We start from the raw sequence: 25,683 nt of genomic DNA on the forward strand, positions 1-25,683 counted from the left end.
CAAGACGAGTGTTTTACTTCTACTGTGTCTTTGCACTTGAGTGCCAGCATAAATGTTCACCTTTGAATTGTTCACTCCCTATAGACTATTGTATGTAACACTTCAAGTTGCCCTACTAATTACTATGTAACGAGTAATAACGGAATTAACAGCACAGTAGTTAAATATTGTAGGTAGAACTCCAACCTGGTAAAGCCTATTGAAACTGTTATTAACTGTAAGCTTATTATTGTGTTGTTACCTCTGTAAGATCAAGTAACTGAGGTTGTGCCTTATAATTGATGTTACCAGGTCCAATCATTTAAATATTTAGATCAATAAGGATACACAGTTTATTACATTATCATAACATGTTGGTAAGAGCAACAGACAAGGTAATTAACAGATGGATTTCACACATACAGTCTCAAAACATGCGTTACCTAATGGAACAGGCGAAGTAGCATTCAGAAAGTGAATTTGTAGTCACACATTCCTCGTTCCAATTGTGCAACATCTGCCTCCACCTCAATCCATCATAATGTAGTTTACCATTGGCAGTTATACTTCCCTACCCATGTAACTACTGCGTTGCCGCCTCAGTTATGTCAGTAGTACCGTGCACATAGCTTTGAGGGCAACTTAATGTGAAGTGTTAACGTATTGGTCTCCGGCCGTGTGCGTGCGCGTGTGTGTGTTATATTGGCTATATGTTCGGTCCAGGCGTAAGGGCTCACCTTGGAGTTCTTGCCCCCGTGGCTGCGTGTGGCAGAGTGTACCGACTGGCTGTAGGTGCGCTGTACCACCTGCTCCGGGGTGGAGGGGGACTTGTCCTTGTCCGAGGGTGGGTCCAAGTGACCCTTCTCCACCATGTTCTCACCGCTGGGCTCCAAGCTCTGCTGGGGCGTGGGAGAGCGAGAGCGATGGCGCAAGACAGGCGAGCAAGCAGGTGTGCTCCGGTTGGAATTGCTGGCAGTGCTGTGGCGGAGGAAGGGAGCGGGAAGAGAGAGAGTGATTCCAATTCCTGTTTCGACTGGGATGTTCACTGCACTTATGGGCTGAATCCTAACGATCCAAACGTGTACTCGGTGATAAAGGGCCAGATGGATGGTCATTTGTTTGCAGAGTAAAACCTATTTAAAATTCTACGGATTTGGCTATGTGGTGCCATTTTAAGGGTCATATTCTACACCTGTACAGATGGTGCCTGGTCTTGTGTGTGTTCAATATGATGTGGGGTGGGATGTCAAGACAGAAGCCATTGCTCACAAAAAAAAATAAACATCTAAGCCTGCATGCATATTCTGGTCAGAATATAGCAGACAATGAATAGCTGAAGGGATTTTGGAGCCGACCTAACTTCCCTCTGCCAGAAAGCTGAAGTTAAAGAAGAATTCCACCTTCTAATATGACAATAATCCAAAACACACAGCCAAATCATCCAAGAAATGGTTTGCAAAAAGGACAATCAATGTCCTGAAATGGCCCAGTCCTCAATTCTACAGAATGTCTGTGGCCTGACCTAAAGAGGAGATCCCCAGCAATTTCCCTGAGCTTGAAAAGAGTTGGATAAAATTGCAAAACTCAGGTGTGCTAGGTTGACAGAGACATGTTCAAATAGAACGGGTGTACTGCTGAACTCCAAGCAAAAGGTACTACTACAAAAGGTACAAAATATTGTGGGGTGTGCAAATTATACTCAACATTGGGTGTTTTTTTTATAAATGTTATTATCCACTGTAAGTGGATAATGAATTAATGATCTACTTACATTGTAATTGTTGGTTGCATGATCTAAATGAATATGAAACAGCCATGATTTGTGTTGATTTCAGCCTTTATACCAACACAAGCTGCTGTTTCAAAAAGGGCTGGGATACCTTTGATATCTAAAGTATTTATCTAAAGTTGAAACTTGTGCATTCTACAATTACATTGTAACATTCAAAAGCAGGAAGTTGAACAGACTTAAACAAATAAAAATGACTTCTGTTCAGAGTCTGGATCAGTGTCATACTGTGTCCCTACAGTACCGTGTGAACTAAAAACATAAAACATATAAAAACATAGGTCTTTTAAAAAAAGGCTTCCACTCCAAGTTTTGTTCGACCATCAGATTATTTAAGAAAGCAGCAGGAATCTCCCAATCAAAAAAAGTGTGTTCACTTTAGTCTTAAAAACTAAAGGGAACCATGATGAAGCACTGCCTTTGCCCTTGACAACAGAGGACCATTTTCTACACTGCTGCACTATATAGTCTCTAAGAGGACGTAGTCATCCATCGTCTCTGAGTAGGACTGCTAATCAAAGATCAGTTTTCCTTTTAAATCAGAATGAATAATAAATAAAGGGGGACCTGATCTAGCGGCTGGCAGATTCAGTAGATGTACTTCATTTGACGTCAACCGAGGCACTTTGTTGGTGCGGCTCAGTGGAGAGAACAGTAAACCCACTAAACCCTCTTCACGGTTGCTGAGAGAACAACTGCTCTGCTGCAGAGCTGGCACCCATTCCTTTCCTCCCTCAATCCCTCCCTCCCTCCCTCCCTCCCTCCCTCCCTCCCTCCCTCCCTCCCTCCCTCCCTCCCTCCCTCCCTCCCTCCCTCCCTCCCTCCCTCCCTCCCTCCCTCCCTCCCTCCCTCCCTCCCTCCACCTCCATCAGTCTCTCTCCCTTTATTCCAACAGTAAGCTCCAACCCAGCGTGTCCCTGTGGGGTATCCTGACACCACTTTATTTACTCCTTCCGTTTCCCATCCTCTTTCTCCGGTTTACAACCCTTTCTATATTACCCGGGGCTTCGGGTGCAAATTGTATTATTTAAGCAGTGTGTGTGGGTGTGTGGGTGTGTGGGTGTGTGTGCGTTTGTGTGAGACCGGCTGGGAAAGCAAACAGATTCCAAAACAAGAAAGAGAGAGGACATAACTCACAGCACTGCACTTATGGGAGATTTCATTTTACTCCTGTGTGTAAACAACACTTCCATAATACTCAATAATTCACTTAAGAAATTTAACTGAGGCTCATTTTTTTGGAAATACTTTGGTTTGAATTTTGACATTCAGATAAGAATGAATCAAAGCCATCAAACACAGCACATTAATGATGTGTTAATTGAGGCAGAGTGACTAGATGGCAGCTGCTGTTATGTTATTAGCTCTGTCTCAATAGAACAGAAAGTTCAACCATGAAAACACTTTCAGGCCTTTCTTTAGATATCAGCAAAACATAATTTGTAAATGAGAAGCTAGCTAGCTAACCATTACAATGCCATGGCAAAGCAACATTTCTAAAAAATGTTTTTTATCAAAACAGGACAAATTCTATTTAGCTATGGATTTAATTTACAGCTCAAATGAAAGGTGTCAGCAAATGATCCCAGATCTAGAAGTAGCAGCTTGTAAATTAAAGTAGCCTAAGCCAGATTCAACAGCTGTAGCTACTACATGAACTCACACCTGTCACATCTACTGCTGTTGTCTTTTGTGGAATTAATAACACGAACAGGGTCATATACAGTTTGCTCTCTCATTGAGCCTACAGTAAAGCTTTAGCAGACTTGTTCTTCTGTCCCTTAATTCATAAATTCAATGATCGTTAATCACAATCAATTACACATCTCACAAATTGAAAGTAAGAATTGGGTTGCTCAGAACTATTTCTTTTATAATTATCCTCCAAATTGATATACAGATCTGGTCATTCAATCCAACCTTTAACCAGTGTTAAATGACTCCATCTGCACCCCTGACCGCCTCCTGAATGGCTGCATCACTGTCTGGCATGGCGACTGCACCACCCATGATTGCTTCCAGGGCTTTTACAAAAGGCGCTGTCAGATGAAGGCCCTAAATATAGTCAAAGACTCCAGCCACCCAGCCAAATAACCTTCTTTGTACTGTACTACTGCATTGCAGGTATGGCAGGCGGTATCAGTGCCTTAAGTCCAGATCTGACAGGAACCCGTTCAGCTCTGTCACTGAGCCATGCGACTGTTGAAGAAGACTGCAAAACGAGCATCAAATAACTGCCCAATCTATCTGCATTGTTCTGTTTTTGTACTACCAACCTTTGATATTGACAACATGCACGAACCCACTGGAGGCATTCGCACATACACTCGTACACACTCCCTCAATCACACACAAACCAACACCCATCTTCATATGCGTACTGGCGCCGCACACAAACATGTTCACACTAATCACATACATGAGTGGCTGTTCACTTTAGCCCCACCTGTATGTACATAAATGACCAGAAGCACCCCTGCACGTTGATCGGGCACTGGTATTCCCTGTACACAGCCATGTTAACTGACACTCCCACATCTCAGGTCCTAGCAGGTGAGAGTGGTATTATGATTGGGCGGATGTGATTGACCTCCAGTGCTGTGAGCGCATTTGTGTGTGTTGTTATCTTACCTAAGGGACAGTTGGTGCATGAGACGCCAGACACTCTCTTAATTCATAACTCTATCAGTTCTCATCTGGTCTATTACAGACTAGACAGGAAGCCGCCCTGGTACACACAGTACTGGGATGCTGATTATAGCTGGATAGGAAGACTAGGTGGTGTGTGTTAGTGCGGCTGTGTGTTTGAGGGGAGGTCATGGGACCTCATGTATAAATCTTGCGTACGTTTCTAACAAAATTATGGCGTATGTCGAAATCCTACGATTTGCGTGCACACAACATTATTGGGATTTATCAAACTGTCGTACGCAACACATACGCATGCTTAGGTTAATAAATCAGACCACTTCTGCGTAGTAAACGAGCTTACGGTCTCCGCTCAAAGAACGCCTACAATTACCCATAATAAGGTATCCAAAGAAGCCCTATTGACTATGCTATTTCAGTCGACACAAGCAGTGGAGACCGGTCAGAAAAAATTTACTAGAAAATACATTTCCCATAATGTGAACTTCAAATAATATTATCTGATATAGAATCTAAAAAGTTGTCATTTTCGAATCATATCAAGTTGCCCGACAAGCAGTCATAAATATTCCGCATTGCAAGACGATGTTGTTAATAAAATAGTGATCAGATATCAGTCAATGTGGACGCGAGAAAGCGATTTGCTGCACTCCTAACTAGTGTTGTCAAAAATATCGATATTTTGATAAATATCGATACTGAAATTTCTGAACGGTACCAATACTCATTTCCCGAAGTATCGATACTAGCCGCGCTTTCACTTTCACTTGTCTCCAAAGGCGCGTTGACAACCACCACACGCGCACTCGCACTCCCACTCGTCTCATTCGCTCTGGTTAGCAAAGGTGAAGTGAATGGAAAGATGGCGAGTGCAGCGCCCGTGCGACCGGCTTTGGTTGATAAGGAACACAGCAGGAGTGCTATCTGGAAATATTTTGCATATGAGGCAAATGAACATGGAAAGCCGAAGGACACAAGCAAGCCAATATGCAAGAGATGCTACAGAACAGCGCTAACAAAAGGCGCTAACACCACTAATATAGCAAAGCACTTGAGAGACCGACACCCGGATCTGTATAAAGAATTTCTCAAGGTTGGTATTATTATTATACATTACTGACACTCTATCCTCCAATTTGATACTGTTAAGAGCTTTGACACAATCTGTATTGTTAAAAGCACTATATAAATAAAGGTGACTTGACGACTTCATGTCGATCCAGTGAGCACAGTTTTCGCGTGTGATGCACGCACGTTTGCGTTTAAATCTGTTCATCAAATTAATGTATTAACCAGCTTTTATGACCGATGAGCAATGCATTTGTTACAGTATATTTTAATCTTTGATAACTGTAGGTATTAGGTAATAAAAATATAACGGATCATGTTAGCTCTGGTCCAATGAAAAAATATTAACAAATAGAACTTTGGATTTTAATCAGTACATGTATTAGTGAATGTTAGTTTAAATCAACTTTTAACTTTGATTAAAAAATGTTTTGTAAGTATTTTTCATTGCTTATTCATGTTAACAAATATCTATTACCATTAACCTAAGTTTTTAGATTAGTTCATTCAGTTCATTTTAAAAGTGTGGTCTAAAATGTTTATTAAAGTTTGGCATTCTCTTGTAGCACCAGAAAGAAGATGAGACTCGACCTGCAACAAAAACAACACAATCACAACCTACACTACCAGCTGTATTTGAACAGCAAAGTAAGTATGAAGCAAACTCAAATGAAGCCAAGAAGTTGAACAGGGCTGTAGCAGTGTACATCTGCATGGATCAGGTTCCTGTGTATACTGTTGAGAAACCTGGCTTCAAACAACTTCTTGAACATTTGAACAACAGGTATGCCCTTCCTTCACGCAACTTTTTCATGCACACTGAAATCCCAGCCCTATATAACGAAACAAAAGAAATAGTAATGAACCATCTTGGAAGGAAAACCTTTTTTTCATGCACCACTGATCTGTGGACAAGCAGAGCCACTTCCACGTTCATGGCAGTAACTCTGCAATTTGTCCCTGAAACCTGGGACATGCAGAGCTGGTGTTTGGGCTGTGTTGGGCTCAACACTGAGCACACTTCTTGGCATACTTTATTGGTTTTTGAATGTAATGCAATCTGAGAGGCTTTTGAACAAGTGCACTACCTCAGGACATTTTTGTTAATGTAAAATATATGTTCTAGACTTGTTATATTTAGCTTTAAATAAAAAAATAACCCCTTAATATTGTGGCAGTTTTTTTCTCTGTGGTATCGAAAATGGTATCGAATATCGATATTTTTCAAGGTATCGTATCGAAGTTAGAAATTCTAGTATCGTGACAACACTACTCCTAACGTGTCCTAACTACAGGAGGTGGGCAGCGTGACATATTTTCTCTATTGACTAGCAAATCGCTGGCATCATTGGGGGGGTCTGAGTGGAAAAGTCCTAGATGTCAACACCGATCGACATTTGCTGTGGGGTAGTTGCAGTAACGGATCATTTGCCATTAGGCTAATCATAACATTTAAACTTCACAACCAAGAAACATATCAACACAGACACAAAATAAAAGTGAATTGGTCAAGCCCAGTTCAAGTCACGTGGGTCTAGGACTTCAGCTGTTATTTTCGCGACATTACAAGCACATGCACTGGCATACCAGAGTGGGATTTCGGGGGTTTGCGGCAGCGTTCCGTAGGGTTTCAATGAGGACTGTACAAAAGCTAGATCTGTTAAAATATATAGTAGCCTGGATAATGTTGCTAAGAAAGTATATAACATTTCATAAGTTTTAAAGAAGATCAACGAGTCTTGGAAAGACCTTGTTTTAAAATGATTGTTCCATTTAAGTGAAATGCATTTGTCGTTTAGCAGCATAGCCTATATTTTTTAATTTCAGTAAGCCCATTGGCTGTTTTATTCGATTTGTGGTGAATAAGCGTACCTATTTATGTCCTGTTCATTTTCATTCCGCGAGAATTTTAAATAAAAGTCATTTCTGAAATGTATTGTCAATTTTACAAATTACAAATTGTGATAACGCTGTAGCTCATTCGAAAACACAACCTCTAGGTCGTAAAAGTAAGCAACTTTATATAAATCGACATAGTATGGTAAAATATGCAATGTTGAATGTATTGCTTTACGCACATGCACATGGGACTATTGTTTGTCTTGTTTTAAAATTTGCGCCTTTCCACTGCATGGTACCGGCTCGACTCAACTCGTCTTGCCTCTACCCGCTTTGGGAGCTTTTCCACTGCATGGTACCAGCTCGACTCGGCCCGCCTCGGTTGGTTTTCCACCGCAGATTTACCCGCCCATAGTGACATCACAGGAAAACAACCATGACTCCACCCCCAACGCGACACACACGGGAACAAGTCGAGCTGGTACCATGCAATGAAAAAGCTCCCAAAGTGGGTAGAGTCGAGGCGAACCGTTACCATGCAGTGGAAAAGCGCCAAAACTGTATGGATATGCCCACTGAAAGGGCTACGTTTTACAACCTATTAGTTTTAAACGTTTTTTGGATCAGCTACAGGCTATAGGAGTTTGAGGCATGCGAGGCCTATTATAGGAAACAGTTTGCTCATTCCTGTAGGCTTTTCGTATATCGATACGATCGATATATCGTTCTATCGATAAGATTTTCCCCATGTGTTTCAGTTGCCATTCCTCAACCCAGCGTTTCCGAAATAGCATGGTATTTCATCAGTTCAACCGCTAGGCTGTGAATACGCATGGGTTGAAAGTTTTATAGAGATACGCACACTTTCTGTCAAGTTCAACATGATAAATGCCAACTTTTGCGTCAAAACTGACGTACTCGTGGTTTACGCGCATGAGGCCCCTGATGATGGCGATCCTCTGGTAAGCTTGGACAATCTGCTTAATCATACTGAAATCCCATTATAATAGTACACAAATTGAAATACACCAATGGTAACTAATGTTATATTTGTACTTAATTTAACAAATAAACTCCATATAACCAATATTGCAAAAGGAGTATTCACAGAGGGGTGTAGTTTATGCTGCCGCCAAAATATGACCAGCATGCCACAAAACAATGAATTGTTTCTCCTATCCATCTAAGGCAAATACAAGTTTCCACTCTCACCTATGTGTAAGCTAGTTACCGGAGTCACTGTAGAGTCCTCGACAAGAACCTGAATGGTTCAACCGCAATGACACTGTGGTTAGGGAGGCCGAAAAGCGCCTCTTCAACCTCAGTTGGCTAAAGAAATCTATATGACCTAAAGCAGGAAAGTGGTTCCAGAAGTGTTTCGGCCCTCCAGGGCTGGATTTGAAGAGCCATGACCTAGAGAACCCTCACAAAATACAGAACTGACAGCATACACTCAGACGGCATCACAGCCTGGTACAGAAACGTACTGCCTATCGGGGTTGAAAAACAGTGCTGTAGCCTATAGCTAAGTTTGTTACCAAGAGTGTAGCCTATATCTGGTAATGTGCTTTAGCCTATAGCTTCATTTGTCCTTCTGAGTCTATAGCGGAGTATGAGGTCCAGCTTGTACAGTAGCTACGTTTGTTCTCTAGAGTCTAACTTATAGGTATGTGCTGTAGCTCGTAGGTAAATCTCAGGCTGAGCCAATCTGACCCTATGAGAGACAGAAATTATTACACTTCCATCAGGCAGGGAGAAGTGGAGAGGGTGCTAGGTTTCCTGAGTGTGTTGTCTGCATGGTTATATACTCCCACCCCCCCTCACATTGTTACCTTGTGTCAAAGATCAAATGACATTCATTCAACTGGGAAGGAACTGAAAAGGTCTACCAGAACAAAATGGAGTCCATATATAACAGTGAGGGCTCAATTAAGGTATGGAAAAACAATAAATTGTCATTCTTAATGTAATTTTTTTAAGAAAAAGGGTCAAATTGAAGAGGAAACCTCTAGAAATGCAAAGGAAACTGTCGATATCCAGTGTATACGTTATGATGACCTACCCCTTAATATAGAACATATGGGCAATTCAATAAATCAGATTTGTATAAATCAAGGGTTGATAGAGATGAAATTACATATCTGTATTTTGTTGTTCTTTTAGCTGTTTTCATAGTCATTCCTCAAGATTATTATTTAAATCGAGTGTTTAATTTTTGTTGAAGTTGAAACATGTTGAATTTAACTTTCATTTTATTACAGTGGACATTTATTTTTACTTTACTTTCATTTTTCTAAATAAACATCGAATACAGAGAGTCATACTGTAAAACAGGTGATCTGGTTCTATTTATCTATTTTTTTCCATTTTCCATTGTTGCAAGGGCATTTATTACAGTTTTTGAGTAATAGACCAGCGTTTCCAGATTTCTAAGAAATCTTAAGTACAATTTAAGTGAAATAGATTTGATTCGCTTAATGGTGAGAATTTTTTGTATTTTAAAAAGTGTGTGCATACTCCCAACAACAGAATAGTGTGGGCACACACTGATCCATATGCTGAATATTAAGACCTGGGATTGGCCAGCTCATCCACCTCATAAGAATGACATCATAGTCTTGACCAATTTTACCAAAACACTATACTTCAGATTCTGTTTCATTAGTTGAAGGTGGGGTTGTGAAGTGTTATTTTATGCTTTTCCCACAAGATAATTGTGATTCATTAACAGGTTGTGCTCTTCAATTAGAAATGAAATTATGTCATATGTTTTTTTTTTATCAAGTTACCAATTTCAAAAGGCACTGAATTAATGGAACAATTTGGATTAATGGAACAATATACTGACAGCCCTGGACACATGCTACTGAAGCTCCACCTTCCATATGCTCATAAATCAAGGTGATATTAACATGGAGGAAGAGAAATGGATTCATCAATCAGCCAGTCATTCTCAATCTCAATGTCTTGTAGTCATTCTAGAGATGATTGTTCAATTCAGGTTTCAATTCCTGATTTTATTGTTTCCCTCACTGAAACCCACATAGTCTAACCAATATGTCCATTAGTGTCTTCACCTTACACTTACAGTAGTAGCAAATAGGAAGCGGGCGACCATGTCTAACAAGCTTCGCAAAAGGCTAATGCTAATTAGAGCCTTCGATGATGGAGAAAACAGGTTACCTTGCCTGTGGACGTGCTGGGAATATAAGAAACAAACTGTCTGATCCTCAGCTTTTCATTACTACCACGCCCACACATAAGGCCAATAATTCTACACTATAATACCTGATCAGTATTAGCTGTAGCTGTTTGATGTAAAATAATGAGGCAATGCTCAGACTTTCTGTTCCCTTCACATCTAAGGTAACCAGTGCCCTCCATCGTGGCATGCTCTGTTTAGCATTAGCATGGCTACGCTAATTAGCAAGCCTAATGATTTGTACAATACAGTGTAAGTTGAAGATTCCAACGTGGTTTACCCTCCAAGAAATGCAGGAACTAACCTGGTAGCCATTAAAGACTGAACCACGCCTGATCAGCTCCCTCCTGCTTCATTCATTCACTCAGCGAACAGCTTGAGGAGGAAGAAGAGGAGGGCGGAGGAGAGACTGGAAATGGGGAGGGCTGCATCCCAGACAGAGGGGTCCGTGAGCGGGGTCTGTGTTAGGCTGATGACCGGCTAGCCCTCTTATATCTCTCGCAAAACACACAAGCACAGCCTCTCAAACAGACACTGTCATGGCCTCCCTCCCGGACTCTCTCTCAGTCTCTCTCCCTCCCTCTCAGTCTCTCTTGGTCTCTCTCCCACCCTCTCACCGCCGAATGATTTAAAGGTGCATTCTTCATTTGCTGCAAAGATCCCTTTCTCTCATTCCTTCCCCCGGCTTCCTGTCGGCTCTTTCTGTTCTCCCGCTTCTGTTACATGCCTTTTTTCTCTCCCTCTCTCTCGCCCCCTCTCTCCTTCTGCGGTGCAGTTGATGCTGAGGCTGAGGAGAGATGGCTGCTGATGCTAGTTGCTTAGCATAATGGCTCCTGCTTGGTGCAGCGCGCCTGCCAGGGCCGGCTCCTCAATTATTCATGCTGTTCATGAATGGAGCCCTGCTGGCTGACGTCACCGAAACCTCACTGTCAGCCCATCCGCATCCGCCCCTCCCCCCAGAAACACACAGTCACACACACTCACACACACAAACACAGCTTTGCACCATTAATGGCCCGGGTTTGCAAGTGAAGTCTATTGCTTCAGTTGTTACGAAACCATTAGCCTTTATGGAGGGTGATACACCACATTTTTGTCATGTTCTTTTGTTTTGATAAAGAAATGCATATTTGTGGAAAATATGATATCAGGCTCGCAGGTTTGCATAGTGACAGTGGGAGAAAAATGACAAATATTCAGATATTCTTTAGTGTTCAGACTAATGTTGAATGGGTTAGAGTTAGGCAGACTAATGTTCAGTACAGTATTGAGAGAATACATTTTTATACTTTTACCCCTATCCTAACCCCCAGTAAGTATCAAACCCAAAACTCTGGCCTTTCAAGTGCCATTTTCTACCAACCAGGCTAAATAGGACCCCAAGTAGAGATAGTAAAGCCAATAGCTAGCTTACTGATTTGGCAGTACCCCTTATGTCTAGGGGGCTTAGGCTTACTGTAGTTACTGGTCTGTTTGTACTCATATCTAGGAAGCTTAAGCCTAATTAAGGAGTTGGGATTGCAAAGAGGAAATTAGGGTGAGAGTTTGACTCACTGGAAAGGGCGGAGCTTAAGTCCCAACTATGAAGTCACTAATTTAAAGTAAATGTTTAAGGTTAGGAGTAGAGAAGGGTGAAGGTTGGGATTTAAAGCAGCAGAAAACTCTGACTCTGGTCAAATATCCTCTCAGAGCATTCAGCCTATTAGAAATGCAAGTGCTGCCCTCTTCACTGAGCCAAGTAATAACATTAATTTCTGCCTTCAGGGCATATCTGCACCCAGTACATGATTGAGTATAGTGTCCATAGAAATCCCACCTTGAACTTTTTCACATTTCAATTAGCATTCTTTTTTTCTGATCTACATACTATCCACAATTAAAAACTTTTATTTGTGGTTTTTATTTTTAGTTAATGAATTAAAAAGGTGTTTTAATTTTAACACGATTTTAGTACAACCCCGTTCCCTTAAAAGTTGGGACACAGCGTAAAATGCAAATAAAAACAGAATGCAATGATGTGCAAATAATTTATCCCCATATTTAATTGAAAATAGTACAAAGACAAAATATAAAAGGTTGTGTGAAATTGTATTGTTTTGGGAAAAATACATGCCCATTTTGAATTTGATGCCAGCAAAGTTTCAAAAAAAGTTGGGACAAGGGCATGTTTACCACTGCGTTGCATCACCTCTTCTTTTAACAACACACTGTAAGCAATTTGGGAACTGAGGAGTCAAGTTGTTGTAGTTTTGAAAGTGAAATGTTTCCCATTCTTGCTTGATATAGGATTTCATTTGCATGAAAGTTCAGGGTATTCTTTGTTGTATTTTTCATTTCATAATGCAAAAATGTTTGCAGTGGGTGACAGGTCTGGACTGTAGGCAGGCCAGTTTTGCACACAAACCCCTTTACTATGGAGCCATGCTGTTGTAATACCTGCAGAATGTGGTTTGGCATTGTCTTGCTGAAATAAGCAAGACCTTCACTAAAAAAGACATCATCATCTGGGTGCTAGCATATGTTGCTCCAAAACCTGTATATATTGTTCAGTATAAATTATGCCTTCACATATATGCAAGTCACCCATGCCATTTGCACTAATGCATCCCCATACCATCACGGATGCTGGCTTTTGAACTGTGTGCTGATAAAAAGCCCATTTAGTCTAGAGGACGCAGTGTTCATGATTCCCATTAATAATTTCTAATTTTGATTTGTCAGACCACAGGACAGTTTTCCACTTCACCTCAGTCCATCTTAAATGCACTCATGCCCAGAGAAAGCAATGGATTTCTGGATCTTGTTAATATATGGTTTCTTCTTTGCATGATAGAGTTTAATTTACATTTGTGGATTCAGCGATGTACTGTGTTCACAGACAATGCTTTCCGCATAGATAATAGAACAGTAGATGGGCTAATGTCATAGAGCCCCTATAAATCAGAATGGAGCAATTTGACAGCCATCTTACCTGAGACCTGTACTATACAATTTACAATACAAACACATGTTAGAAGTGGCATTTCAGTTCTTATAACAGTTACATTTCCTTAATAATATTTAAATAGCCACTGTCACAGCATAATACATACATTTACTGTACTTTTCAGAATATTAACAAAGAAATCTATTTGAAATAGTTTTCCATAATTCATTAATTTTAGAGTATAAATAAATTAAATAGTTAGGTTATTCATTTGTATCCCCAGCATAATGTCTTACCGTGTTTTGTCACTTGTTTATATCATTTCCAGCCAGAAGAAACCTATTGGTCAAATAGAAATTCACAATGTCTAAAAATCTGGCATGGGTATGAATAATTTTGGGCTTAACTGTGTGTGTGTATTATATATACACTCACCTAAAGGATTATTAGGAACACCATACTAATACTGTGTTTGACCCCCTTTCGCCTTCAGAACTGCCTTAATCCTACGTGGCATTGATTCAACAAGGTGCTGAAAGCATTCTTTAGAAATGTTGGCCCATATTGATAGGATAGCATCTTGCAGTTGATGGAGATTTGTGGGATGCACATCCAGGCCACGAAGCTCCCGTTCCACCACATCCCAAAGATGCTCTATTGGGTTGAGATCTGGTGACTGTGGGGGCCATTTCAGTACAGTGAAATCATTGTCATGTTCAAGAAACCAATTTGAAATGATTTGAGCTTTGTGTCATGGTGCATTATCCTGCTGGAAGTAGCCATCAGAGGATGGGTACATGGTGGTCATAAAGGGATGGACATGGTCAGAAACAATGCTCAGGTAGGCCGTGGCATTTAAACGATGCCCAGTTGGCACTAAGGGGCCTAAAGTGTGCCAAGAAAACATCCCCCACACCATTACACCACCACCACCAGCCTGCACAGTGGTAACAAGGCATGATGGATCCATGTTCTCATTCTGTTTAAGCCAAATTCTGACTCTACCATCTGAATGTCTCAACAGAAATCGAGAATCATCAAACCAGGCAACATTCTTCCAGTCTTCAACTGTCCAATTTTGGTGAGCTCGTGCAAACTGTAGCCTCTTTTTCCTATTTGTAGTGGAGATGAGTGGTAACCGGTGGGGTCTTCTGCTGTTGTAGCCCATCCGCCTCAAGGTTGTACGTGTTGTGGCTTTACAAATGCTTTGCTGCATACCTCGGTTGTAACAAGTGGTTATTTCAGTCAAAGTTGCTCTTCTATCAGCTTGAATCAGTCGGCCCATTCTCCTCTGACCTCTAGCATCAACAAGGCCTTTTTGCCCACAGGACTGCTGCATACTGGATGTTTTTCCCTTTTCACACCATTCTTTGTAAACCCTAGAAATGGTTGTGCGTGAAAATGCCAGTAACTGAGCAGATTGTGAAATACTCAGACCGGCTCGTCTGGCACCAACAACCATGCCACACTCAAAATTGCTTAAATCACCTTTCTTTCCCATTCTGACATTCAGTTTGGAGTTCAGGAGATTGTCTTGACCAGGACCACACCCCTAAATGCATTGAAGCAACTGCCACGTGATTGGTTGATTAGATAATTGCATTAATGAGAAATTGAACAGGTGTTCCTAATAATCCTTTAGGTGAGTGTATATATATATATGTGTGTATATATATGTGTGTGTATATATATTATATATATATAGTGGATATAAAAAGTGTACACACCCCTGTTAGTCTACACAACCTGGTTGCATAAGTGTGCACACCCTTAAACTAATACTTTGTTGAGGCACCTTTTGATTTTATTACAGCACTGTCTTTTTGGGTAGGAGTCTGTTAGCATGGCACATCTTGACGTGGCAATATTTGCCCAAGCTTCTTTGCAAAAGCTCTCCAAATATGTCAGATTGCGAGGACATCTCCTGTGCACAGGACTCTACAGATCACCCCACAGATGTTCAATCGGATTCAGGTCTGGGCTCTGGCTGGGCCATTCCAAAACGTTCATCTTCTTCTGGCGAAGGCATGCTTTTGTGGATTTGGATGTGTGCTTTGGATCGTTGTTGTGCTGAAAGGTAAACTTTCTCTGCATCTTCAGCTTTCTAACGGATGCCTGAAGGTTTTGTGCCAAAATTGCCTGGTATTTGGAACTGTTCATATTTCCTTCAATCCTGACTAAGGCCCCGGTTCCAGCTGAAGAAAAACAGCCCCAAAGCATGATTCTGCCACCACCATGCTTCACTGTGGGTATGGTGTTCTTTGGGTGATGTGCAGTCAACCTTGGTTTCATCAGACCATACCACATTTTCCCACAGGCTTTTGGGGGACTTGATGTTTGTTTTTGCAAACTTCAGCCGGGCTTGGATGTTTTTCTTTGTAAGAAAAGGCTTCCATCTTGCCACCCTACCCCATAGCCCATTCATATGAAGAATACGGGAGATTGTTGTCACATTTGGCACACAGCCAGTACTTGCCAGAAATTCATGCAGTTCCTTTAATGTTGCTGTAGGCCTCTTGGAAGCCTCTCTGACCAGTTTTCCTCTTGGCTTTTCATACATTTTGGAGGGATGTCCAGTTCTTGGGAATGTCTCTGTTGTGCCATATTTTCTCCAATTGATGATGACTGTCTTTAGTGTTCCATGGTATATCTAATGCTTTGTAATTTCTTTTGTACCCTTCTCCAGACTGCTATCTTTCAACAATTAGATCCCTCTGATCAAGGGCGTAAATCTGATTTAACAGTAGGGGGGGACAATAAACATAACATTTCTGAAGAGCAATTTTTGAAGGGGACACAAATAATACAGCCACAATTATACTTGTAGAGGACGTGTACACAGAGGAAAGCCTTAATACTATCATTAGTGTGGGCTAGCATGGTACCATCATCCTTCTTTTCAGTGTTTCTCTTGATTCAATGAAAAAGCTGACTAAATTGACCATATGACGACTTACTGTACTTACTTTGCGTTTTGGTGTACTGAAAAAGGATCTTATGTCCGTTTTTCTCTTCTCCGTCATTTTATCTGGGCAGCAACACAAATCTTTAACGTCAGATGTCTAAGTATAGGCCTACATTAGGTTCACCACGCGGTCAAATTATAATTATAAAATGATCTTGCTTCAACCACATAAATATTAGGTTTCGTCTGGGACAGAGGATATATATTTAACATCAGCAAACCCACTGATCAGCCATACTTAACATCATATTGAGCAGAACACAACCTGTAGATCTTCAATATTAACCCTAATATCAGTTCACAGATAACGTGGTAACGTTAGTTGCAGTGGCCAGGTGCATTTCTATCCAACAAGCTATTAAACAAGCTAGGTAACGTTACATAATATTACACTAAACATAGCGAACTTTTATGTCATGACTAATTTATTAATTACTCAGCATCATTTCTATTTGAGAAAAGAAAACCTTCATCCGATGTTTAATGTGAATAAAATAGCTTTGAACCGCCTACTTACTACATTCCACAACCAGCGTTACTGTAGCGAATCCTACTACCAGTGTGTGGTTCTCTCGTCCACGCTCTCGCTGGACGGGTAAGGCAGGCTTTGGACCAAACCATTGTGAGGCACGGGAGGGGGGACTCAAAATGTTTCTAAACTTAAAAAGCATAATTTGGGGTTTGTATCGTTTTAATACTTATGGACATATAAATATATTTAAGTATATATGATTATGTTATTTACAATACACAGCATTGTTTTTAAGGATATTTTTAGGGGGGACAACCCTTAGATGGGGGGGGTCCTGACCCCCCCGACCCCCCTGGGATTTCAGCCCTTGCCTCTGATGCTTTGGAAGCTCTCAGCGGACCATGGCTTTTGCTCTGAGATGCAACTAAGAAAATGTCAGGAAAATCCTACTAGAACAGCATAACTTAATTTGTGATTGATCAGAGTCACTTTAAATGATGCCAGGTGTGTAATAACTTCTATTTAACATGAGTTTGAATGTGATTGGTTAATTCTGAACACAACCACATTGCCAGTTATAAGAAGGTGTGCACACCTATGCAACCAGGTTATTGTAAGATTTGTATTTTTCATTCCCCCCCCCTCGATTTGTTTTTCAATTGAATTGTTCACATTATAGGTCACATAAAAAGTGGAAAAAGCTCTGACATGATTTAATTTTGTTTCATTCTTTTACATCACAAAAACCTGGCATTTTAACAGGGGTGTGTAGACTTTTTAAATCCACTGTATAACAGAGTGTTGTTCTATCTTAATGATAGAACAACAGATTTATCCCCTTGTCAGTTTAGGGATTTGATCTTTCAGTTACTGATCAGAACCTACAACCATTAGGTTTAGCATCAGTCTCCACCCCACTAAGTTAATACTTGTTGGAAGCATCTTCTGTTGTAATTACAGCTATGAGTCGGCAGAGATAGGTCTCTACAAAATGTTCACAACCAGACCAACTTCATATTCAATATTCATTCTACTGTAAATCTGTCTGTGTGCTGTGGGAGGTGCTCATGCTGAAAGGTGAACTTCTGTCCAAATTTCAGCTTTTTTGCAGAGGATAGGAGGCTTTTCTCAAGGTCTTTTCTGTACATTGCAAAAAAAATGTCATACCATCCAGTGTGTGAACATGAGAAACATCCCCATAACATGATGCTTCAACCACTATACTCCACAGTAGGGATGCATTTTGTTTTGATTATCTGCCCTGTTGGGTTTGAGCCAAACTTAACACTTTGCATTTAGGTCAAAAAGGAAAATGTTCCCATACTGGCCCCACTTGGAGTGCTTGGGATATTGTTGTCACATGCACACTAACTAGTGTTGCCGTTGGCCTCTTGGTAACCTTTCTGATCAGTTCCCTTGCTATGTCATACATTATTTGAGATACTGCCATACATCTCATTTTGAGTATAAAATATCTTTATACGTATCCCCTGATCTGTGTCTTTCCCCAACGTTGTTCTTAGTTTTTCAAAAAAGTCCTTAGTGCTCATGGTTGATTTACAAATAATTTCCCAACAGAGTGGACGTACAGAAAATACTAAATGTATCCTGAAGTCATGTAAATCACTGCAACTGAACATAGATGGAGGCCTATGTGATTGTAAAGGTGCTTTGTTACACCCAAATTAATGTAGGATTGCAGTATTATAAGGTGGGTGGCAGCTTTTTGTTTATTAAGTGTTGAGCAAATGTGTAAATGTTTTGGAAAAAGTTGCACTCTGTGGCACTGACACAACAAAATGTGAAATGTTTAAAGGGGGGGGGGGGGGCATCTTTATGAACTGTAAAAACACCCTAATCCTCTAGGTAACTGGTCTGTAGCCTTAATCAATGAGCGCCCAACGTGAGTGGTAATAGCATGCATCCAGGTGTGGAAAACATGTACCCAAGGTGCTGTAGCCAGCTTACCTTGGTCGAGGGCCAGCTCTGTCTTTACTTCTTTCTCATCTGAGCAGATTAGTAATTTGTTCATGGTGGTGGTAAATACATACAAAGAAAACTACAGATAGGCATGCCCAACTATAGGTTCAAGAGCACCAGCAGATGCTAAAAAAAGCACCAGCAGCCTTACATCTCTCCAAGCTGACGCTCACTAGTTGGCTGCACCTGACTTGTTTGCCAAACCTTGGCTCAGCACTAAGACCCAGCTGCTGCACTCTAGAGGATACCTGTGTGCTAATACCAAACAACCCATGGTCATGGCAGCATCATACACTTCAGGGGTAATTTTCTACAACATATGGTTAATTATCACTCTAGAACCTCTTCTTTGACCAACATTAATTTCAGTTTGCCTCCTCCAATTACTTGAATGAATTGCAAAACACCTAAATCTTGACACTTTTCACCCCACCTCACTCTTTACATAAACAAACTAAACAAGCTGCTGTCCAATTATTGCACCTGCTGAATTTTTCAAAAACAATCTGTTGCGCTTTAATTAATGTAATTGGATGTTTATTGTGTATTCCCTTGTAAACACTGTTTACATTTGTATTTATGTTTTTCCATTGTGTGTGGTTCTGTGTACTGTCTTGTTCTCTTGCAAATAACTGCCTTTGGCCAGGTTGTTAATGAAAGGGAGAATTGGTTCTCAATTGACCTGTCTGATTAAATAACAGTTAAATAAACAGAATGAGATAAATTGAAGTGGACCAGGCGGAACTTAGGGACCTAATGCTACGGTGTACAATGAACATCAACTGTGATCTGAATACAATGAGCATAAACTGTGATCTGAATACAATGAACATCAACTGTGATCTGAATACAATGAACATCAACTGTGATCTGAATACAATGAACATAAACTGTGATCTGAATACAATGAACATCAACTGTGATCTGAATACAATGAACATCAACTGTGATCTGAATACAATGAACATCAACAGTGATCTGAATACAATGAACATCAACTGTGATCTGAATACAATGAACTTGACCTGGGTCAACAGGACTCTGCTTGTAAACCTGGCAACACAGTGTGGACTGAAACATTTCTAGAACAAATTTAGGTTTTCATTGTAGTGGTGGATGGAAGGGAGGAAGTACACCTTTTAAGTTAACTGGGAGCTGACTGTGCATTTGGAACGCCAGTCAATATCACTTTAAACCACTGAGTGAGAGATTACGGTAGAGGGAGAATGAGGGAGATAGGAGTAAAGGGAGAGAAACAGAGTGAGAGAAGAGTAGAGGGAGAGGAACAGGGTGAGAGATAAGAGTAAAGGGAGAGAAAGAGTGAGAGAAGAGTAGAGGGAGAATGAAGGCGAGAAACAGGGTGAGAGATAAGATTAAAGGGAGAGAAACAGAGTGGGAAAAGAGTAGATGGAGAGAAACAGAGTGAGAGATAAGAGTAGAGTAAAAGAAAATGAGAGAAGGCGGAATCTGTCCTCTGTTGGGTAAGATGAGGGGCGTTTTGAAACTGCTCCCAGGAAACACAGCGCCAAAAAACACACAGCTGGGTCTCCACAGCACCTGGCATGAGAACACACAATACACGCTTTCCCTTCCCTTCATTCCCAGATCTCCACATTCTCCCCAGCCGAGAAGACATGAACACAGTAGAAAGTGAAAAGGGATATTTTTCAGTTTGCAACAAGGTCCAAATGAGATTTAGGCAACATAATGATCACTGCATTCAGCATAACTGCCAGTAATATAAACATTTTACTCTAAGACAAACAGCATTTTTTCTTATGTAGGCCACAGTCAACATTGCACGACAAAAATCTAATTAGAGAGTGCTGAAGTTTGTTAACGTCATCATGTCTATGTAAAAAACGTATTATATTTAAAATAATGTGACCATTTTATGATATTGTTGACACTTTATTGAAGAAACATCATTAGCCAGAGTTCCCAAAGTGGGCTAAAAAATAAGCACATGAAAAATGTGATCCCCAAATAGCTTAAGGAAGCTCCAGATCACTTGGTCCAACAGATTAAAACCCCAGAGAATGTTGGATAAGTAACTACAGCCTCCTTTACATGGAATGTCTTGGACAGTGGTTCTCAAAGGAACTGTGAAACTTAATGGGGGAAAAAAGAACATTTCTCATATACAGTGGATATAAAAAGTCTACACACCCGGTTAAAATGCCAGGTTTTTGTGATGTAAAAGAATGAGACAAAGATAAATCATGTCAGAACTTTTTCCACTTTTAATGTGACCTATAATGTGAACAATTCAATTGAAAAACAAACTGAAATATTTGAGGTGGAAAAATTAAAAATAAAAAGCTTACAATAACCTGGTTGCATAAGTGTGCACACCCTTAAACTAATACTTTCACTGTATTGGATACTTTGTGTTTGGTCTTGCTATAAATTAGTGTTTCTAAAACACCTGGTTTGTACTTCAGAACCTAAATGTTGCTTGTCTTCATTAATAAATGATCAGCATTGGCATGCTGGGCACATATACATGCTAGTGATGAGTTAATTAGTATGCTTGTATTATCCATACAAAAAAAAAACTCTTAGCAATCTACTACAGAGGCATCTTTACCAAAACTATAAGTCTATACAGAAATGTAATTGATAATGTTCACATTTCACATACAGGTAATTTCTGTCTCTATCAATCAATCACATTTATTTATAAAGCCCTTTTTACATCAGCAGTGGTGACAAAGTGCTATAACAAAACATCCGGCCTTAAACCCCAAGGAGCAAACACACTGTAGTGTTGAATTTCAGCGGCTAGGAAAAACTCCCTAAGACGGCCGAAATGAGGAAGAAACCTAGAGAGGACCCAGGCTCAGAGGGGTGACCAGTCCTCTTCTGGCTGTGCCAGGTGAACATATTAATAGTACAAATTGTAATAATTAATAAATGCATGTGGGCTCCAGAGTCTATTTAAACTTAGTCCTGATCAGAAGCATGACCAGATGGACAAGGAAAGGGACAACACGGGGGAGGGGGGAGATGTCAGCAGAGTGACAGCTGAAATTGTCAGGTATCGTCTTGATCTGCAACACAACCGGGAGGACTTTGGTCAGGGACAGCAATGGGTCTTTCAAGCCTGGTACTCTTCAGGTGTGGGCCAAGACCTCATGTCCTCCTAAGTTATTATTATTTTTAAATGCATTCCTTAGATATACTGGGATTTATAGTGGAGAAGAAGAACTGACCCTACTCCCCCAGCACAATAATATAGCAGCGTAAGACCTGAGACAGGGGGGTCCAGTGACGCTGTGGCCCTATCCGGGGGAGGCCTCTGACAGGGTCCAACAGGCCGGAAATCAATCAACCCACATTGCCAAGCATCAACCAAAGGGACCCCCACCAACTGCAACCACCCTGAATAAGAGCCCACCAGGTAAGACAGCAAGGGTGGAGAGTGTCAAGCCTTTCTGGTCACCTTCACACCCCTGGGCCAGACTACACTTAATCATAGACCATGTTGTAGAGATGAGACTTTAGTAGACACTTGAAAGTTTGCACTGAGTTTGGATCTCTAACTTTAATTGGCAAATCATTCTACAGCAGTGGAGCTCAATGAGAAAAGGCCCTGCCACCGGTTGTTTGTTTTGAAATTGTAGGTACTATTAAAAGGCCTGCATCTTGCGATCTAAGGTTACGTGTAGGTATGTATGGCTGGATCATTTCAGCGAGGTAAGTAGAGCAAGTCCATGTATTGATTTATAGGTTAACAATATGACCTTAAAATCAGCCCTAACCCTAACAGACAGCCAGTGTAAAGAGGCTAGTACTGGAGTAATGTGTTCACATTTTTTTGTTCTAGTTAGGATTCTAGCAGCTGTGTGCAGAAATGATTTAAGTTTATTTATTGATTTATCAGGGTAATGCAGAGGTTTCTTACAGTCGTCGAGGTTCACAGTGAGATCTGCCAACAAAGCTCTTTGTTTCTTGGGTCCTAAAACAAGCATTTCTGTTTTTCTTGAGTTGAAAAGCAAGATGTTCTCTGTCATCCACTTCCTAATATATGAAAACCATGCTTCCAAAGTAGCTAATTTTGGGGCTTCACCATGCTTCATTGGAATATATAACTGTGTGTCATCAGCATAACAGTGGAAATTGACATTGTGATTCCGGATTACATCACCAGAGGCAGCATATATAGTGAGAACAATAATGGGCCCAGAACAGAGCCTTGAAGAACACCAAAACAGGATATGCCATCCACACATACGAACAGATATATTTCAGATAAATAAGATTTAAACCAGGTTAGAACATGTCCATGTAGACCAATATGGGTTTCCAGTCTCTCTAAGAGAAGGGAGTGATCAATAGTGTCAAAAGCAGCACTAAGATCAAAAAGCAACAGAACGGATGTGGAACCTTTGTCTAAGGCCATTAGAAGGTCATTTGTTACCTTCACGAGTGCATTCTCAGTACTATGATGGGGTCAGAAACCGGACTGGAGCATTTCATAAATGTTATTTGTCATAAAAGATTTTTGAGAGGAACGGGAGGTTCAATATTGGCCTATAGATTCAAAATTTTTTCAGAAGAGGCTTAATTTTCCCTATTTTTAGTGAGTTTGGTACACATCAGGAGGAAAGGTAGCAATTTATTATGTTCAACATTGGGAGACCTAGCACAGTAAATAGCTCCTTAAGTAATTTTGTTGGAATCGGGTCTAGCTGACAATTGTGGGTTTAGAACTCATTACATATTTTGTGAATGTTTTGAGCGATACGGTATCAAAAAATTCAAGTGTCCCCATTGACACCTGGTCAGAGAGGTTCAGGACATTCTCACGACAACTGAGATTTTGGGGATTTTAACTATTTAAGGAAGAGTCAGTTATTTGTTTTCTAATGGTAATGATCTTTTCATCAAACTTGTTCATGTATTCATTACAGCTGAAGTGAAGACCCACTTCACTTGTTGAGTGTTGCTTTTTTGTTAACTTTGCAACTGTATCAAAGAGACATTTTGGATTGTTTTTGTTCCCCTCAATCAGGTTGGAGAAATAACCTGATCGAGCAGATGTGAGTGGTATTGTAGTGTACTGTCTATCCAGGCTAGTCTGAATACTTGGTGGAGCGCCACTTTCGCTCAAATTTTCTGGAGACTTGCTTGAGTGCTCTAGTATTGTCTGTATACCAGGGAGCAAGTTTCTTCTTGCGTATTTCTTTAGTTTTTAGTGGTGCAACCGTATCTAAAGTATTTCGTAGTGTTGAGTTTACATCCTCCATTAGATAGTTTGCGGATTTATTTAATCTGTCGTTAATGAGCGAGCTTGTAAGAATATCAAGAAATCTATTTGTAGCCCGAGAATTTATAGTACGGCTTTTGAAACTCATTGTTTGCGGAGCAAGTGGATTTCTTGTTTTTAAGGTAACTGTAATAAGACAGTGATCCGATATTCCAGAATTTTGGGAGGAAATTATTAGATCTACAATATCTATTTCTTGTGACAGGACTAAATCTACAGTATGATTGCGGCAGTGTGTTGGACCTGAGACATGTTGGATAAAACCCATTGAGTCAATTATGGCTTCAAAGGCTTTTTGAAGATGGTCATTGGACTTTTCCATATGAATATTGAAATCGCCAAAAATTACAATACTATCTTCCATGACTACAAGGTTAGACAAGAATTCAGGAAACTCATTGAGGAACATTGTGTATGGCCCGGGGGGCCTGTATATATTAGCTATGTAAAACGATTTTTCAGCCTAGTTAACTTTCATAAAACTAGTGGTGTTAAAGAATACATTTATATTTACTGTCATAAATATTAGCAACACCCCCTCTTTTTCGGGATGCATGGGGATATGATCACTAGTATAGTGTTTCCTTGCCAGGAAACATGTTCCCAAAACATACCCAATCAATATTTTTAAAATTTGCTCTTTCAACACTGAATATACTTTTTCTACACATGCTGATATACAGTGGGGAGAACAAGTATTTGATACACTGCCGATTTTGCAGGTTGTCCCACTTACAAAGCATGTAGAAGTCTGTAATATTTACTATAGGTACTTTTCAACTGTGAGTGACGGAATCTAAAATAAAAATCCAGAAAATCACATTGTATGAATTTTAAGTAATTCATTAGCATTGTATTTGATACATCAGAAAAGCAGAACTTAATATTTGGTATAGAAACCTTTGTTTGCAATTACAGAGATCATACGTTTCCTTTAGTTATTGACCAGGTTTGCACACACTGCAGCAGGTATTTTGGCCCACTCCTTCATACAGACCTCCAGATCCTTCAGGTTTCAGGGCTGTCGCTGGGCAATACGGACTTTCAGCTCCCTCCCAAGATTTTCTATTGGGTTCAGGTCTGGAGACTGGCTAGGCCACTCCAGGACCTTGAGATGCTTCTTACAGAGCCACTCCTTAGTTAACCTGGCTGTGTGTTTCGGGTTGTTGTCATGCTGGAAGACCCAGCCACGACCCATCTTTAATGCTCTTACTGAAGGAAGGAGGTTGTTGGCAAAGATCTCGCAATACATGGCCACATCCATCCTCCCCTCAATACGGTGCAGTCGTCCTGTCCCCTTTGCAGAAAAGCATCCCCAAAGAATGATGTTTCCACCTCCATGCTTCACGGTTGGGATGGTGTTCTGGGGTTGTACTTATCCTTCTACTTCCTCCAAACACGACGAGTGGAGTTTGACCAAAAAGCTCTATTTTTGTCTCATCAGACCACATGACCTTCTCTCATTCCTCCTCTGGATCATCCAGATGGACATTGGCAAACTTAAGACGGGCCTGGACATGCGCTGGCTTGAGCAGGGGGACC

The 25,683-nt window shown here is 40.6% G+C and overlaps 1 protein-coding gene across 9 annotated transcripts in view; it reads right to left on the bottom strand.

The window, feature by feature from the left end:
* gramd1ba (GRAM domain containing 1Ba) overlaps window positions 1-25,683 on the bottom strand; it is a 95,413-nt gene that overhangs the window by 32,633 nt on the left and 37,097 nt on the right. For 8 of the 9 annotated variants that reach the window (XM_020048310.3, XM_034293197.1, XM_034293196.1 and 5 more), the window contains exon 3: window positions 717-957. In XM_020048310.3, the coding sequence (XP_019903869.1) occupies window positions 717-957 (241 nt within the window). Of the gene's footprint in view, window positions 1-716; window positions 958-10,830; window positions 11,385-25,683 lie in introns of those variants that run through there. The other variant, XM_034293200.1, reaches the window with a different exon arrangement.

The sequence above is a fragment of the Esox lucius genome, chromosome 7 (assembly GCF_011004845.1).
Source record: "Esox lucius isolate fEsoLuc1 chromosome 7, fEsoLuc1.pri, whole genome shotgun sequence".
Classification (NCBI taxonomy): domain Eukaryota; kingdom Metazoa; phylum Chordata; class Actinopteri; order Esociformes; family Esocidae; genus Esox; species Esox lucius.